Source organism: Corvus brachyrhynchos, unplaced genomic scaffold (assembly GCF_000691975.1).
Source record: "Corvus brachyrhynchos isolate BGI_N302 unplaced genomic scaffold, ASM69197v1 scaffold255, whole genome shotgun sequence".
NCBI classification, from domain to species: Eukaryota; Metazoa; Chordata; class Aves; order Passeriformes; family Corvidae; genus Corvus; species Corvus brachyrhynchos.
The window spans coordinates 719314-738094 of NW_008238358.1; the positions used below are offsets into that span (position 1 = coordinate 719314).

The 18781-nt window shown below is 40.2% G+C and overlaps 2 protein-coding genes across 3 annotated transcripts in view; one reads left to right on the plus strand and one right to left on the minus strand.

The window, feature by feature from the left end:
• The window catches only part of DYTN (dystrotelin), a 78334-nt gene that overhangs the window by 32546 nt on the left and 27007 nt on the right, over positions 1 to 18781 (plus strand). The window lies entirely within an intron of this gene.
• Positions 9993 to 18781, minus strand: part of ADAM23 (ADAM metallopeptidase domain 23) — an 81948-nt gene continuing 73159 nt past the window's right edge. Inside the window, exon 26 of the mRNA XM_017735559.1 lies at positions 9993 to 13212. Within this exon, the coding sequence (XP_017591048.1) occupies positions 13164 to 13212 (49 nt within the window). The 3' untranslated portion in view covers positions 9993 to 13163. The remainder of the gene's footprint in view (positions 13213 to 18781) is intronic.

The window sequence follows — 18781 nt, forward strand, 5'->3', positions numbered from 1 at the left end:
GGAGCAGCCCCCACCCCCTGGGCCCGGCCGCTGCTCCCGGGCACCCGGAGCTCCCTCCTTCTCTGTGCAGAGCTGCCCTTGCTGCAAGTCTGCTCCGCTTCTCTGCCCCCCTTGTCCTCCTCTGCTTGCGGATCCCGGCCCTCCCGGGCCAGCCTGGTGGCCATGCTGCCTCTGGCCGAGGGGAAGGGGTGCGCAGTGGGGTGGAAGAGTAACAGATTTGGCAAAACTGCGACCCTCCCTTTGCCCCCCTCTCTTAGCAGTGCTGCACCGGGGGGGCAGGAGGGGAAGAATAGAAAGTAAGTCCGACCTTGGAGCTCAAGTTGTCCAGAGCTGGCTCAGACCTGAGGTATCTTGCTTTATGTGCTTGGCTATTGCAGATCCCTCCACCCTAGAGCAGGAGTCTGTGTGGCACGACTAGAGCTATTTGCTGGCTGGGGCTCAGCCCATATGCAGCAGGTCCAGCTCTCCTGGAAGTTAAAGCAGCGACCCAGAGAAGAGCCACAGAAGAGAGCCAGTAAAGGCATTAATTGAAGTAGTTGGGCTGAGCTGCTCACTGCAGCTCAATTTACACAACTTTACCTAAAGAAGAGCTACCTTGGCGTGCTGTACACTCTTCGGCGGAGGGGGGGTGGTCTGGTTACATTTTCTCTCACAAGAAAAATAATGTGATCTACTGTTGTTGCATTTTCGCTCTCTGAGGTTCTCAGCTGCAGCCCCTCTCCCTTGTGACTTCTGTGAAGCAGCTGAAAAATCTGTGTGTCTTGGAGAAATGGGCAAAGCTGCTAGGGAAGTGAAAGGAAACCATTGATGAAAAGGCTGTCTCCTGTTACATGCAGAATGGAGAGAAAAATCTGAGCACAACTCTGCCTGTGCTCCCTGTGCCTGCTGTGACCCCCTTGCATACAGAAACATATAACTCAAAGAGCTGGGGCTCTGTGACCATGCTGATAACCAGTGTTGGACAGAACTTGCTTAATGCCAGCTATTTGAAGCAATAGGCAGGTGAGACCATTCTTTTTCCCTGACTCTGTAGTTTATAGGCCAAATCATGTAGCACCTTGCTGCCTATCTGAAGCCAGTGCAGCTGCACCAGTCCGTACCAGCTGGGGAGCAACCTATTTGTTTTTCCAAGACTTTTCACTGGCAGCTCCCTTCTTCTTCATACCTGGAACCATAATCCCTTCTCCAGGAAGCAACTGTGCTTCAGTAGCATGAGGCTTATCTTCATTGCAGTCAGTGGGGCCACACTGGTTCACATCAGCTGGAAAGCTGGCTTGAGACACTGATTTCTCTGATCAAGACCATTATAATTTCTGTTCTTTCTATTCGTACAGTCCATATAAACGGAGGAGCAACTTCCTCTTCAAACCCTTGATCTTGCGGCATGCCTATGACAATTAACACTGCTTTTCTTTTCTCCTGATGCTTTATCTCCTGAATAAGGAATTCCTGTGAAAGTATATTTTGTGTAAGTAGTGCTACTGTTTAACAAAAGTGCAAGGAACTTTTTGGGGATGAAAGAACACTGGCTAGAACCCTTGTAAATAGCTATACTGTATGACTTTGGCCAATTTTCAAATGTTCCATTTATTTAACAAGAAGTGTGAGTTTGGGAATGAGGGAAGTAATGGTCACCAACTGCTGAAACAGACTTCAGGATGAACTGAAGAGTGCAATACCTTGCAAGGGGCCCTTGCAATGTGGTGGGGGAAGCCTCTCATACGTAGGATCTCCAACATTTCTTCTCTGTGCTATCAAATAGAGGCTATTCCAGTAGACTTCCTTCTCCTGAGTTCTAGGGCTGAAATGGTCCTTAAGGATCAGCTTTTAGTTTTATTGGTTTCTTTTTAATGTCTGCTCTGGAGCTGATTCTGGACCCATGTGCAGTCTGGAGCCTCCTTGGCAAGTGAGTAACCAGCATGCTTCTCCTTGCCTCTGTGTTTGGGGATTGAACCTGGCAAAGGAGAGAAGGAAAGTGTGCAGATAAGACCTGGCTGTTGTGATGAAACCTGAAGGCAGCTCCTGGGTAGAAAAGGCTCTGGGGCTGCTTGTGTTCATGGTTGGCCTGGCTGCAGGGGCCAGAGCAGAGCAAGATTAAAATGCCACAGAAGTGGGTTTTGTTGCTGTTTCTGGGTCTGTGGTCTGTTGTTCTAAGGACTCTGCCGTGCATTGTTAAGGGTAGAGCCAAATGGAAAGAAAAAGGTTACATGTTTCTTGTGAGTTGATAAGTTTCTGTCAACCTACAACCTTTGTGGATTCATTGTTAACAAGTGAGTTTATTTGAGTCCCCTTCTGGGTGCACTTTATCTGGTTTTGGATCAAGAACAACATTGGTTTCATTCCACTCAGAATCCTGGCAGACCCAAGGGAACTGAACCAGGGACTCTCACAGAAATGGGAGTTGCTGCTCAAGGGAAATACTGCTACAGATAAAATAGTTGGCTCCACGAATACTTCCTGAGCCTACTATGCTCTGCTCCCTCTGAACCAGAGCACTTATATTCTATTTCTGGGAAAGAGGTTTTTGATAATTAGATTGATCACCTCAGCCTCCTAGTGGAGAAGAAACACCAGGATTGGTCATCTCATTCAATTCCACACACTCCCTCAGTAAAGCTTTCTGTGCCCTTCTTAAGCTACCAATAATCTTTCTTTAATTACAGTGCATGATATATTCCCCAGGAAGCCAGTGCTCATATCTTATATGGGTCTCCATATCTTATGAATTTAATTCACATAAGCTGTAGGTCATATCCAGAGTCATTTGCATAAGGATTTTTTTATCAAGAAAAATTGATTATTTACTTATAGATGAGACAGGTTTCAGATCATGTAACACTACAGAAAGAATGCTATTTCTACCAGAAAAAAATAAAAATAAAATAAAGTAAAAGCTAAAATGATCAGGATATAGGAATAAGGGATAAGTAAGAAAAGTAGGAGGCCATTTCACTGGTATTTGCATTTGGAATAGAGCAAAGGTGTAAATAACTATACACAGAGTTGCTTCCTTCCTGCATTTGCTTCCAGCAAACCTTCTGATGTGGTTTAAAATTAACATTTAAGTTAATAGACAGTGGCTTATGGTTGCTTGAGCTAAGTAAGCATTTACACATAAAAAAAGACATTCAGCACTGAGACTGAGAGACAGCAATGTGTGATGGGATGCACAGCTTGCCTGTTAGTTCCATAAGCAGACACACCTGAATGCAGTATTAGGCTTTTTTAAATGTCCCACATGATGAAAGAGACCTCTTTTAGGCTTATTAAAAAAAATGCTTTACAGACATATTCTTAGCTGAAAGTTTGCGTTTTGCTGAATTGGGTTCCAAATTATTCCAGCCTTGTGTGAAACCTGGGTAAGTGACAGCAAAGGCAAAACTTGTGATTCTCAGAAGGGGAGAAACTCAAAGGTCTGTCAGCTTTAAATTCATGGTACCTGGCAGAGGCTTGATTTTTTTCTTCAAAGTCCATAAAGGCAGAGTGTGCCAAAGGTCTGTCAGCTTTAAATTCATGGTACGTGGCAGAGGCTTGATTTTTTTTTTTTCTTCAAAGTCCATAAAGGCAGAGTGTGGAATCCTAATCCCACTTTTAACTTTTCAATTTCTCTTTTAACCAAGAGATTAAACTGCCCTTAAAATGGGCTCCCTGACAAACATACCTAAGAGCCTCTTGGAAATGAAATTAAATACTTGATCCAAAGTCCGTGGCTATATTTTATTCATTTTTAAAATGATATGTAGAGGGCTTTGAGTAGCTAAACCTGTTTTTTTAAGCTTTTGATGTCAAGTTGTGTTTTTTTGTTTAGGTGGATTGAATCCACACTCACAAATGAATTTGATGATCTCACACTGCTCTAAACAACCCTCTAGGTCTATTCTCTGGTGAAATGACCGGCATGAAAGTCACTGGATGTGATGCAACACTTAAGCGTTTCTAACCAGTGCAAAGGTGTAATTAAACATACAATTCTTCAGTGCTGTACACTATTGCTGATGACCTGAAACATTTCCATGGAGCTGGCAGACAAGACATGGGACAGGCAGGTGACCAGTGTATTTCTGTGCCAGGAGCCCTGGCATGTCTCTGGTCTGTGCTGAGAAGTGGCCTTCTGCTAGAAGGTTTGAGGAACTGCAGCTCCCTATCAGAATAGACTTGTCTTTAATAATGTGTTCCTCTCTCTCTCCATGCCTACCAGCTGTTGTATGTGAGCAGCTCTGTCTCCAGGGCCATGTTTGGAGTGTTTCCCCAAGAGAAAATTCAGATGCCATGTCAGAAGTGTGAACTGGCTTAATTGTCGAAGCCACTTATTTAAATTAATTTGTGGAAGAGGTAACAGTTCTTCTGGCAAATGTATTTAACACAAGCTTTGAAAAGACATGTGGAGCAGGTATTTTTACAAGTGCAAGCTAAGCAACGTTGGTTAGAAAATTAATATATATTTTTGAAAACATAATCTGGTGATATGTGACATAAATGCAAATGACCTTTGTAAAGGATGTGACCACATCTCTCTAGACTAAAACATTCCAAGAAAATAAGAAAGAACCCCAAACTGATTAATATAGTACATCAAAAGTTAATTGTTCACGTCTTTTGGGCAAGTTGTCCCACATTAGCCATTCAGTTAGAGAGTTTTGATTCATTTTAATGGCATTCTGGATATTTATAGCCAGACAACTATTAGTTTTTGAATTAAGGGATCCATTGCCATTTGGGTACTGGACTGATATCAACATGTTCCAGAATAAAGTCATTGGTTCTTCTGATTCAGTCTTCCTGCTTCCTAATGTTCTCACAGATAATGAAGAAACCCTTATCCATCAGCACTCCAGGCAGACAGGAGAGTCACACTGGGTATGTCACAGTTAAAAGAGCAGTTCAGTGAAACATGTTTTCATAAAACTGCCACTAACATCTAACAAAGCAAGGCTGTTATAGGATCAGTTTCTCCCAAGGAATTACGGCCGGATCTTCTAGGGGAAAAAAGCACTTTCACAGTGCATTCTTCCCTGAGCTGAGTAGGACTGCAATGTCAAGTCTCCTACCTTTTCTTGCTCTGAGGGTTTCTTTCCTGCAGCTCTTGGGAGAAAAGGGTGTTTGAGCATGCTTGTCTCAGGGCAGCTCCTGGGCCAGCCAAGGAAGGGCGCTAGCCCTGCCACTGTCACACCCATCCCACGGCACAGACGCTCCCCTGGCAGCCAGGACCCCATGCTGGCAGTCTGCACATTTCCACTTGAAGTTGTTTGGGAAAATAGTCTTCAAGAACAAATTAGAGGGGGGGATAGCAAATTATTTAGGGCCAAGAAATAAGTCACAGGAGATTCTGGAGCATAATGAGGATATTCTGTCTTGTGTGAAAGGGAATTGTGGGATCTTCAGCTCTCCCTGGTTACCTGCTCATTCTCAGACTGTTTGCTGGACTATCTGATTTACTCTGTGTTCTGCTACTAGTTCCTACTAGGGTTCTTTGGCACTTACAAAGTACTTGCAACTCTTCAAACCACAAATGTGAAGCCTTAAAAGCACGCTACTGATGTTGTCATAGGAGAAAGTTGGGGGTTTTTTAATGTGTAAGGTCTGTCATGAATAATTTATTGTCAGAGAAATCTGCCTTCTTGAATTATTTTCCTGAATGAAGTAGTAGTACAAGCTCTGTCATTTAGAATACTTAGATGAGACAAAACCCTACATTATCAGTAAGGAACCATGGGATAGAGATAGAACATTGGGGGTTTTTAAAAAATTAAGTATATATTTTATTTATTTTTAGTAGGTCAGGCCACTCAGCCTTTGAAACTCCCATTTTTATTTCACAAATGTACCCTTTGAAACCTATTCTCAAAGGGAATGCTACAAAGGTGATACTAGAGTGGATTTCTATGTAGTAAGTTTCTTTAATTTGGAGCTTCTGAAAAGACTATAGTTTGATTTAACAAGGTCCTTTCTTTCTTATCCTATTACTGATTAGGCAGAGCTAAAAAGCTGCATATTTAATGAAGATTATAATTTTTTTGAATACCCAGGGAGGGGGCTTGTCTCAAACTTATGGGCCACCCAGCTCTGCCTAAAACCACTGCTCCCTGGCCTAGATGCTAAAGGTCACCTTTGAGTATGACAGCTCCTGTCCTAGAGATCTTGTGTTTGAAGTGAAAAATGCCCAGCCAAATCAGAGGGAGGAAAACTGAAGTAAAAATGTAATGGGACCTGAATCTTTTATCTACCTGCCCAGCCCTCTGATCCAACAGCACACAGACAGGATTCTGCAATGTAAGGGAATTGTTTTTCTTTCTGCAAATGAGGCAATTTTCAGTCTTGTGTTCAGAACCTCATCATTACACAAAGCAGAAATTAAAATCTTTAATTTCCTGAAGCTTTTCAGTGAAAGCTGGAGGGCACTAGAATAGTTTCTTGGAACTGCTTTCTCATTGCACAGAAATCCTGGTCAAGCATTCATCGTCTGTAAACTATGTTATTGTTAACAATATCTGTAAGAGTAACTTCATAATGGAGCAAGTCTTGAAATAGTAATAACAGAGTTCAGATGTGCCTGAAAAGAAATAGGGACTCCAAAGGAAACAGGCTTGCTTGTGCACTTTGCATCCATCTGATTTCATTGTTGTGCCACCCTTAGAGCAGGGCATGTTGACAAGGGAAAAGGTCTGGGGAGGAAATGGATGGTCCAGATATGTCAAATGCCAACATAAATATATGAATGGATTGTGGAGATTTAGATTGTGGTCCTTGTACTGACTTTTAAAAGTAACTTGAGCCTTCTCTTTGAAAGCACAGATTGAGACTGCTTAACAAAACCATGAGCACTGCAAGTTCTGTGTAGTCATTCTCTAATTATACAGTTATTAGTGTATTTTGGAGTAAACCAGACTGCTATAAATCATGTTTTGGGAAGAGGTTCTTGTTAGGGAGATAAACATCTCTGTTTACATAAGCTGAAGACATGAGTGGAAGCATCTTTGTGTGACTGCACTAAGGCTGAAAGTCAGGCTTTGCTATAGACTTTGGTGGAGCTTCAGGTGTCCTCAATGCTGCTGCCACACAGCTTGGCCCACTGACCAGTGGAAATCAGGGGTGTGTTGTGCCAGTAGGGTCTGGGCACTTCCTTCAGCTTGACAGTACAAGGTGCTGTTCAGCACAACTCCCATCACCTTTGTGCAAGGGTCCTTTGGACATTGTCAAAGCTGCAGGCTCACAGGAAAATCTGTTGGTGCCATTTCCTTCTGAAACCCTCAGGTACAGAAACTTCTACCTCAGCTAGTCTGCACTCAGTAGCCAGGTGGGAGGGGAAGGAGAGGGTTGTTTCTCTGAGAAAATAACTCTGCTGTTACAAGTACTGTGAATTACTTGGTTGTGCTGAAGTTCCAAAGGGCATCCAGGTGCCCCATTACCTGGATTAGACACTAGGGATAGATCTGTTCAGTTTTCTGCAATACTAAATACTCCTTTCTTGGAACAGTAAAGCATTTATGTACTGATTAGGAGTGATTCACTGTGCTGTGAATCCATAGCATCCTGAGTGATGTGTGTTGAGGAGTCCCCTCTGAAGAGCGGGTACATAGTAGATAATTAAAACCTCAACAGTCCAAAGACCCAATCTATGAAAAACTGTCCTGAATTAATAAGGTCAGTGCTTATTCTATTTCAAGACAAGTCATAAATTTATATCTTGGATGTAAAGTGTGAGGGCAACATGCATAAGGATATTGATTCTTGTTTCCATTGTACACAAAACACTTTCAAAGGAGTCAAGTGGGGAAACTGGGAGCTGTCAGTTGTTAGCCTATGCTTCCTGCAATTTATATGGAAGTAAGTTTAGCACAGCTGTCATGAAGTCACCATTTTAAAATTTCTCTTAAGGTTTATGCAAATAGCACTAGGTTTAGACGTGCTTCATTCTTGAGAATAAACTGATCACCATCTCAGCTGGAGATAGGAAACCAGTCGAAAGTAGTTGCTTGTGTTGTTTTTTGGTTGGACACTGTCTGGGTTAGACTGCAGAAAAGCAAAGCATGTTATGTGTGGGGTCGCTTCCTTTCCGCACTAGAGGCGACACAGATGTTACAAACCACAGCATGTTACCAGTGTGTAATGTAAGGAGTGCATCGTGCTCGTGCCTTTGTCCCCAGTTAAAATACACCTTTAATAACCAGCCCTTCTCTCTCAACCTCTTTGTGTAGTGCAGATGCAAACATTGCTTCACAGTCTCTGAAGCAAATTCAAAGCCTTTAATAGTTTGTCAGATGGCTGAGGAAATCTATGAGTATATGATATATAGTGGTGGAATGTTGTGCTTATGAAGTCTGACAACTGGACTTGGACTGCGTAAAATGCATTTAAGCTCCTCCATGCTTTGAGTTACCAGCTTTGATGGGGAAATTCTTATATTGGCTCAGAAAGTGCCACTTTCCAAAGACTAAAGCATGGCCTGTTACAGTGTTAGTGGTAAAGATGAGGACTATCCCATGACTTATGACAAAGCTAAGCTTTTTTAGAAGAAAATTTTAATAAGATGAAATCAACTGACACTTGATTATGGGTGTTCTACAGATTAGAGCATTCAGAATTACACTGCCCCCAGCAGTTTGTGGTTGTTCAGAAATAACATGTTAAGTGCCTGGTGATGTTGATCTGATGTGGAGTCCTTGTACTAATCTAGGGGTTGTATCCCCTTTTGAGTTACATGTTCCCACTAAATAACTTGTTCCACAAACCTACAAAAATGTGCTTGCTGAGTTGTGAACAATGAATCACTGAACTAAATTATAGTATGTGCAGCTTTAAGATGTTTTTGTGACCTTTTGCTTTCAATTGTACTGGTTTGAGCACCTCTACTACTAAAATTCTTAGTTACTTTTTTTTATTTAAGCTTTTCATGGGCACTTAATCTCTGTGATGTTACTGATGGATGAGTCATGTTAAATTAACTTTTCAGCTCTCGTAGGTAGGAATCTATAGGCAGTGCATTTAGAACAAAAGGGGGTTTTGGGCTTGTACAATGTGGCTTGTTGTTGTGTTGATTTTGTTCATGATAGTAAGTGCCCTAGCAAGATCGCGGTTCAGTGTTTCGAGCTGGAATTGTGAAAGTTTTCAAAAACAATTCTAAGAATTTTTCTCGTAAAATCCAGTAAAAGCTAATGTGGATCTGTCTCTATATTGCTTTTCTATTCATATGCTGCAAAACACTTAACTCCTATTTCAAGGAATCTGTCTATTCTAATTATAGCCAAAATGTTGCATGTTTATATAGAGTCTATAGATAAATCCTATATTCAAATGACAGGAAATAGAAGTGGATAATAGTGGATCCATTAATGAGAGTGTTCCCTCACTCTATAGTTCTAAATGAGAAGCATGCTTTCATACAGAACCTTGGGAGATACTAACACAAAAGCGTATTTTGTTTTCCTATCTGGAGCTGGAGAAAGCAAAACAATATCAGTAGTTATCTGGTAACTGTGACATGCATGCATTTAATTTTCCCAGGCTGGCTTCACTAGAGTTAGTCTGGTAAAAAAAGAAAAGGGAAATTGAGTTTTATTCAGTATTCCATTAAAGTGATGGCCATAGTATCTGCTTGTTACAGTGTAATTATTTAAAGAATACTTCGAGGGCCTCATTTTGAACTTCTTGTAATTATATAATTCCGATTTTTGAGCTGGAAAAGGCTTCCCTCAAGTAGCAAAAGCCTCCAGGTCTCACTGAACTCAGTGCAGCCAGCAGCTGGGACTGAAGCAGGCCCAGCACATCCTGCGTGCCAAGGCGCTGGTTCCATGCACGGCAGAAAGGCTGCGTGCAATGTCCTCCCACAGACAGAGCCTCACTGTGAGATTTGACACAGTTTGAGATCTTTGATAAAAGAAAACTCCATTCAATTTCCATTACTACAAAGGTGATGATTCCTTGATCACAGAAATTAATTTAAGCTGAGAGAATAAATAAGGAAAAATAAAGATTGAAAATTAAAAACTACTCCATTCCATGTTCATGATGTTTTTAATACTCATCTTGCTAAGATGCAGAACAAGGACTATTGAATTTCCATTCATTAGCAGCCAACAGGATATGAATGAGTATTAACTTCAAACAAAAACTTGATTTATAACAACATCAAGTTGTGCACTTAAAAAAATAGTTACAAATCATTTTTAAAAGGAAGAGTAACAGTGGAAGCAGTAATGAATATAAAACATGACTGATTAAGCTTAAAACATAACTTCAAGTATTCTATGGCATTTCCTCAGACATTTGTCTCATCTGTTTGTGCAATACCCATCTTTGCATAGTAAAGAAAAATTGGTCAGACTCCAGCCTTAACTAATCTGTTTCTTGAACATGCACCTATACAGCTGTTAATTTGCCTGGCAGACTTCTCTTTTAGGAATATCAGATCAAATCAGTGAGATCATGCAGCAGACTGGAATGAGCTATGCAGTTACCACAGTTTCTTGTTCAGCTGAATAGGTAAATAATGGAGCAAAGGTAGAGTGGATGAGATGGAGGCACAGTCAACCTGGTCGTCTTTTGGTGACGCTTTGCGATGAGTAAGTTACTGCTAAATGGATATGCACTTCCCAAAGCACAGCAAGGAGGATGTACAAAATCAACACCTACCAGACCCAGTTTTTTAACTGTCTACCAGCACAGGAAGCACTTCAGCCTATACCTACTCTGAGCTGTGTTGTCGCTTGTGTTGTGTGTACACACAGGGCAAGAACTCTTGTTCTTCCCATACACACAATGGCTGAGGACTGGAGCATAAATTCAGTCAAGAAATCGTAACTCCTATGAAACTGCTGGTGTAAATAAAAAAGTTACTCCAGCACTGAACATATATACATAGTAGTTGGGGACCACTGTGGTCTGATTTAAAACATCACATCACACACTAACAATGTTGTTTGTGAAATGCTTCTCCAAGGTTTATTACACAGGTAGTTTATGTATATCCAGTTGACTTACTACAATTTTTCATATCACTGGTGTTTCTGTTGTGAGTTATGCTTGCTTTGGAAGCAGAACCTGAAAAAAGTTAGACACTGTGTTCCCAATCAAAGCATTTTTAGAGAACCATAATACCATTGCAAGTATTTTTGGTTTGTCATCAGAGAAATGTCACTAATTTAATTCTGCTTAAAACCAAGCAGGAATTTTTCAGAATAAGTTTATAATTTCCATTAATGTCAACTACCTGTGTGCAGCACCTTTAACTTATAATGTAGTAAGTGTAAATGTGATTGTTAAAGCTGATTGAAAATATCTAATAATAACTGTGAATCAAACCCCATATATTGAGACTATTGAATTGAACATTATAATAATAAGAAAAATAACTGAAATGAGGTCTTCTAACTCACAGGAAAACATCTGCAGCATTTTCTTAATGTTTTGGCTCTTAAAGCTAACTTGGGAAATGGATTTCCTCTGAACAAAGATGCAGGAAATAGTGGACTTGGGCTTCTGTTGTTATTAAACTACAAGTTCTAAATTAGATCCAAAATTACAAAAGTCTTTAATTCTGATTATCAGATGCAGCAATAAATTTTCAGTTACTTCACTTACCAAATTTTTTAAAGTCAAAGGATGAGCCAGACTGTACTTTAAGGGAGCCCTAAACTAGACCTCTTCACATACCTTTCCCAAGGCAGCTGCAGCCAGGCTAGCCTGGTTCTAGGGACACAGGACTGCTGCTCAGGACTTCTCTGCAAAAATCTGTGTTTGTACAAAAGGTGTCTCTAAAAGTAATGACAACGCACCTGAAATTACATGGGATTTTGCACATATTGTGATGGTAACTGGCTATCCTTAGCCAAGGGTCAAAGTATTAATCTTGCATTAAACTTTGAAAAGGGACATGCATCAAAGAGACGCAGGGAATGAGTTAAAAAGGTCAGTCACCTTTGCAAGATGCTTCGAGTGGATGGGCAGAAGGCAAGAGAAGAATAACTCATTCCAAGCTTTAACATTTTTTCAGTATTTTAAGGCTTATTAAAGTTTTTATTTTACAGGATCTAGGCAGGAAAAAAGTAGCTATTCTTCAAAGAAAAAAGAGAGCTTGGCACTTCTGTGATTAGTTTGAGTGTGTGTTCTTATACTATATCATGGAAAATTCTACGTAACAGCCAAAAAAAGTAATTCAGACTTATAGTCAATACATAGATATGCATTTATACATTTTAATTGTTTTTGGTTTCAAGCATACAAACTTTAGATCACATCTGTTTGGTGTCAGAACTCCCTGCATCTGCATGCTGTTATCTGCCTTTTTTGAGCAAGCCCAGAACATCTGCTGTACAACATGCTACAGAAAAAAAGGGGAGGGGAAAAAAACCCAAAACCAAACCCAACATCAAAAATAGATTTACATAAAGAATAGAACCTTTTTATATGGAAATTCTTTTCTTTCATATATATATTTATATATAGTCTGTGAAAATGATACATCAAAATCTTATTTCCATATTTACACTTTTTCCATGTTGGAAGAATTCCATCCATCATTCACTAGCTTCCATACCCAACAGGCTCCTGTCCAAGGTGGACAGTGAGCTCATGGAGCAGGGAACCCTCAAGTCCAGCAGCAGAATGTACCGCGTGGCTGGAAAAGCTACTGAAGCCTGGCACTGGCTTCCCAGTGGTTTGTATTTATTGGGCTGCAGATTCTGCTTGGGGTCAGCTTGCTAACTTGGTTGTTTGTAAGTGAGCCATGCAGGTTACCCTTTCAAAATTAGCTCCTCATGCCACTGGAGTTTGATAAGAAAAATGAAGTCATGCGAACTCAAGTGAAGTTAGAGTGCCAGCAGGCTGGGAAAGAATCTTTTGCGATTCCATTATTTTGGAACAGTTCTCTTATTGCAGTTGGTCTGTGTGTGTCCTTTAGTTTGAGAAAAGGAAAAAAACACCTGATTTTTGAAGCAGTTTGCTTGTACCACTTGTCAGTTAATGTTAACAAGAGAAAGGTGAATAGAGGAAGTATTTCCAACTTATCTCCAAAAAGGACAGTGTTCTACCAACTCAAATCCCAACTTTATGTTTATAGTTACTGTTCTCGTGTTCTTCTGTACTGATTTAGTTCCTGTGTAGCTACAGCAAAGACATCATACCCAAAATCCAGTAGTGCAAGAAGCAGCTTTTTGAATGGCGTTTCTTCAGATAGGGCCTTGTTGAGTTGGATCGAACCTTCGTTTTTTGACATTTCTTCCAGGTTGCATCAAAAGGAGGTAGAAAGAGAAAAATGCAAGACATTAGTTAGATATAACAGGAACAAAGCCATTGCTAAGGTCATAGTAAGGTAAAAGGCTCACACTGACACAGTTTAACCAATAACTTTTTCAAGGGGTAACTATTTCAGGAATTTGGTTGCATGCTTTCTATAGCATGGTATCAAGTACTGGTTTCCTTATGCAGTTTAAAGATCATGCTGGCATACAGAAACCAATTATTTCTGTAGTACTTCAAGTGGTGCTCTAAATTTATAGAACCTTTCAGCTCCCAGTAACACATGTGTGCACTAGGCCAAGAATGCACACATTCACCTAAAGAGAATGAGTCATAAGTGCCAGGAATGGCAACACTCAGCCCACAGAGGCTCGAGTTCTCAGAGCAAGTGCCCAGCCCTGGCTACACCAGAATTTAGTTTATGTAATCCAGTGTGACAAAAGTGTGTGTGCCTTTGTGAGCTCTTACCACACTATTGACCATAAGTGCTGTGAATCTTAGTAAGGTGCAAAAGACAGCTGAGACATTGCATTCGAAGGAGACTGGACAGCTTTGTCAATTGTGTGACTAGAACTGAATGTTAACAGTGGCAGCAAGCTGGTGACATCCAATCTCCTGCGATGTTGATGTCCTATGTCAAACAGCAAGACATTAGGAAGCAACAACAAAAGTTGGGTGCAACCTCCCCAGTATCTGGCTTTATGTGGGGCATCAAGCAAGGGGCTCATGCATTTAGTTTTACCATTGGGCATACACACCACTACCACCACCGGACCAACATGCAAAAAATACAGAACGGAATTCATATATTCCCTAAAGCTACAGACCAACCCCTGGATTTTCAACCTTCTGCAGCCCTGCTACCCTCTACCATGGCTACAATATTTATAAATATTCTATACATAAGGTTTAACTGGTTGTTTGAGACTAAGGCAAAGGCAACTTCTTTTTGAGAGGACTTCCAGAGGCTGGTAATTCTTGGGCATCCTTGATTTTGGTTTTTCCCTTGGATGCTTGTGATTGGATTTGTGTGAGATGAATGCTTAAGAATTGCTAGTTTCTGAAAGAAGATTACTCTATTCATCTTTCAATCTTTTCCCCTCCAGGATTACTGTACTAATGCTCCTTTGGAGTGAGGCTGACATTACCTCAGTATCTCAATTCCTCTTCCTCTGAAGTACAGGTAAATTTGAGATGAGGAAATTAATTTTTCAGGCCAACTTGCAAAACTCCCTGATAGGAAGTATGAATATACAGAACTTGGTTAAATGTGAGTTAAAGGCTGCTGTGCATCTGTTTGTCCTGCCAACAGTTTCAATGGGAAAAGGACGTGTCTGCTTCTCTTCCCCCCACCTCCTCCTTTTAAATACTGTCTAGCATCCTTGAATTCAAGCACTGCTGATAAACAACTGATTACCAGCCCTTTTAAATCAACAATGCAGATGAAAAATCCAGGTGACATAACTTGTCCTTCTACTATATAGGAAGTACCATATTCCAGTTTGCTTGAAGAGGACAAGTCCTTAAAACAGACTCTGAATTCCATTGTTACCTGAGCTTATTTTAATTAAAGAAATGGACTTTATAAAGTCTTAGAACATGGTACAGAGGACAGATGCTATGCTAGCTTCCCAGTACAATCTAACGACACTCTTTTGACTTTTATCTTATCTGTTCTTTTCTGACCTGATCTCCACTCGTATAGTGTTCCAGTACAAACCTCATCGTGCATTCTGTGATCTGTACAAACCATATATTTATTCATTTCCTAGTTTTATTCAGCAGAAATACAGCCTTTGAGGAACAAGATGCTGACCAAACCACTGCCTTTCTTCACTTAGGCTATTCTGCTAACAATGTTTTATGAGAGAGAGAAACATGTGAAGAACTAAAATAAGAGCCTGAAATACGGAACATGAGGTACAGTGTCAATAAGGAAACAGTACACACACGCAAAGCTTTAAAAAGAGCTGCCACTTCTCTCTGCTGCCATGTAGCACTTCAGAGGTGGGCAGGGAGGTGTTACCCTGCAGGAATTGAAATTCTGTTCTGATTCCCTGACCTGCTTTAATATCTTCATCCTGAATTGCCAACCATTATAATACTAAAATGAAGACAATTAGTAGTCTAACTTAAATTGGCAAATAGAACAAGTCTCCCTCTTCCCCAAGAAAATTCCAATAAAGGAGAGTAGGTGACTAGCAGGTTCTGGATATTTCCACCATTTATAGCTATGAGTTATAGCAGTACAAGGTTCCTTCTGCTATACTTCAGTTAAATGGTAAGGGGGTAGAAGTGTCCTCTATGAAAGGACACACAGGAGAATGATGCTGCTTCCTAGTCATTTGTTGGTTTATGTGGAAGATCTTAGAACATCTACTTCTTTGCATTTAAAGTTTTAATGCCTCTTTAAATAATGAGGGTCAGCCTTTCTGTCTGTAATCCAACCAGAAAAAGGAACAAGCATAGGTGATTTTTAATCAAAAAAGCACTCCATGCTACAGCACATCACTGCCTAACATGGTCATATTTACAAACAAAAAATATTTCAGAAAATAAAAACTGGTTTCAAAAAGGGCTGGAGGCATTCAAGAAATACCTTGCTGCAATCTGCTGCATTCTTTTTGTGCCACTAACTAGGAATATGGTCATAGAGTACATTACTTGCAAATGTGTGCCCCTGTCTGTGATCATGTAAGTACAAAGCTTTATTGACGTATTTACAGATTTTATGCAAACCCAGTTTTTAACCACTTCAACTAGCTAATGTTTTCATAGGCATTCCTAAAGCATGGTTCAAATGCTGAAGAAGAGCTTAAATAAATAAGCTTTTGCTACAAAACTGATTAAAATTAACAAAATGAGGGACTAAAATAAGCAACTTAAAATAACACACTGACCTCCCATTTATTCCAGTAGGTAGTTTCGGAAAAAAGTGAGAAAATACCTCATGTTTGATTCTAGCTGCTGTTTGTGCAGTGATGACTGGATTTTGGTCCACAATTCATGCTTGATGGAAATGCTGCAAAGGGACCAAAACCTCCTTCCTCATGAAATTGCCACCAGCATTCCACTGCCTTATGTTGTGGAAACCTTTAGGGTCTAAAGTTAACTGCACAGACCGGTTCAACCTCAGCATCTGTTACAGCTGGGTAAGTTTTTGGTTCCTCCATTAATCTTCTATTAAAGAAACAGAAAACTCTTCAGCTCCTTAGCTAAGAACAATTACTGGAAATAGAATTGTGCCTACAATCAGTTTTTTATCTGCCACTTTTGTATTCTGCTATAACAAGCAGCAGCTTTTCATGTGCATTTCCACATCACCTTTACTAGCATTACCTCTTAGCAGTGTTTTATTACCAAAATTGCCGTTAAAGTCGGTAACAAAAGCATTAACTGACTTATATTACTGCACTAGCTTAGCAGAAGTGAGTGAATATGTGAGGAAAAAAGTGTAGGCCCCTGAGATACTCTAATGGTAAAAATATCCTTCCTTATTAAGCACTGTATACTGAAACCTTGCACAGACTTGCTGCACCAAAATGAAGTTCTTACTGCTGTCTAAACACCAACAGCTTCAAAAGTACTATGTGAGGCTTAACTGAGTGAAATCTACATCTTAACAAGGTTTCTACTCACAGCCTTTAAGCCACCTGAAATGTCTAATGAGATTCTATATCCTGTAAAATTGTCAGTTAACTTTTTTCTTTCCTATTCTGTATCCACATTAACTTGATTAAAAATTAACCTTGGGTTCACTCTTGAAACTGGAAGTTGTTTGTTGAGCTGTTTTTACTTTGTTTCTCTGAACTTGCATCAAGCCTTCTTTTACACTTCCCCTCCAACCCCCACCCCCCACCTCAGTTCATGAACAAAGTTTGCTTAGTTGCAGCTTACGTTTGATATGGACTTGACACCACAGTACCGTATGTTCATATGAACATCTGATAACCTGTGAAACAGAAATCACATCTCCCAGTTTGTAAAGCATTAGCTACCTTCTCTCATAGTTGCAGAGACTAAATATATCACTTGCTTAAAAAAAGGAAAAGTTAAAGTCCCTTTATTATCCTCATCTGTCCCTCCAGATCTATCTGAAGCCAAGTATCAGGGGGTCTACATGTGCTAGCCCTCTTTGTCTTCAAGCTGAAAAGCCTCTTCTGTTCCCCTCTGGCCCCCAGAAGAAACATGCACTTCAAGCTGTGAGCTAGGCCAGGCCAGTGTATTTGAGGTTCTGCTACAGAATAAACAGTTCTATCTTGCTCTTGTGAGATAAGAGCTTCAGGAGGCATTTCCAATGCAGATCCTCTATAGGGAGAACGAGCTTCTCCCTTTGGGCAAACAAATGACACCAAGGTGCAAAGCTGACCACTTGCAAGAGCAGTTTGAGAGGTGTGAAACGTGAAGAAGAAATAATCAATTACATCCTGTATTGTTTTAGACAGGGAGGAATTGTTCTACTGCTCTCTGTTTGTGCAAGTTCTTGAGCTCTGTGTCTGCTGGAAGCAGGGGCTGCAGTGCTCATGGCAAAGGGCAAAGGTGGCCAGAGCACAAGACAGCTTGAAAAGACTCAGAGGAAGAACCGACTACTTATTTTATACTTTCATTACATGTATTTTGTTTTCAGCAAACTACCTTGTGCAATACAAACCTATCATCTAGGGATACACACTCTGTTTCTGCAAAGTCTATGAATTGCTAATAATGGACATATGTCTCTTACAGTAGAAAACTCATCCAAAAGGGGTAAGCTGACTTTTTTTCCCCCAACAGAATCTAGCTTAGTTAATTCCCATAGGCACTCACAATATCACTGTTTCTAATATTACTGTTCTAAATGTGTGTGTATTGTTGGTCTTAATAAACCAAAAATGTTAATAGAAATGTTAATGCAAGCCTTGCAGAAAATTTAGTTGTATTTATTTAAAAAACTAATTGCAGTGAAGTGCAGAGGGAAAAACCCCTCAGTTCTGCAACTAACTGGAATTATGGACTGTTGAAACACTAGTATTTACTTGGGTTTTTTTGTGAATAAAAATTATTTTACTATTTATAAATATGGAAACGGCACAATGAAAAAGATATGGGACTATATTAAAGCTACCTTGTTTAGAGCTGCCCTGTGATAACTTCTAAATCCTGTAGGCTGACCTCAGGGTATTTATTACACAAATAAGTGGACTAAATTTATTTACCTAAGAAGTTCTAAAAGAAAACAAAACAAACCAATAATGCAACAAAAAAACCAGCAGTGGAAGGTAGGTCTATCCTCAGGAGCTGAAAAAGCTTTTGAAGATCCTACACCCATGCTTAGAGATGGATGATTGGGTACATTTTGTATTTAATATTTTCTTACTAAAGCAAATGAGGAGCAGTGACTCCTACAGCTGCTGCATGCAGTGCTGCAGCTCTTGCCAGCATTAAGTGGAAGAACAGGGACTGTTACTTCCCTCAGAACAAGCACTTAGAGAAAAATGAATGTGACAGATGGTGGGTCTTTCTGAGAACAGTGACAGGCACCGCAACAGGGACTAATTGCCTTGTCCGG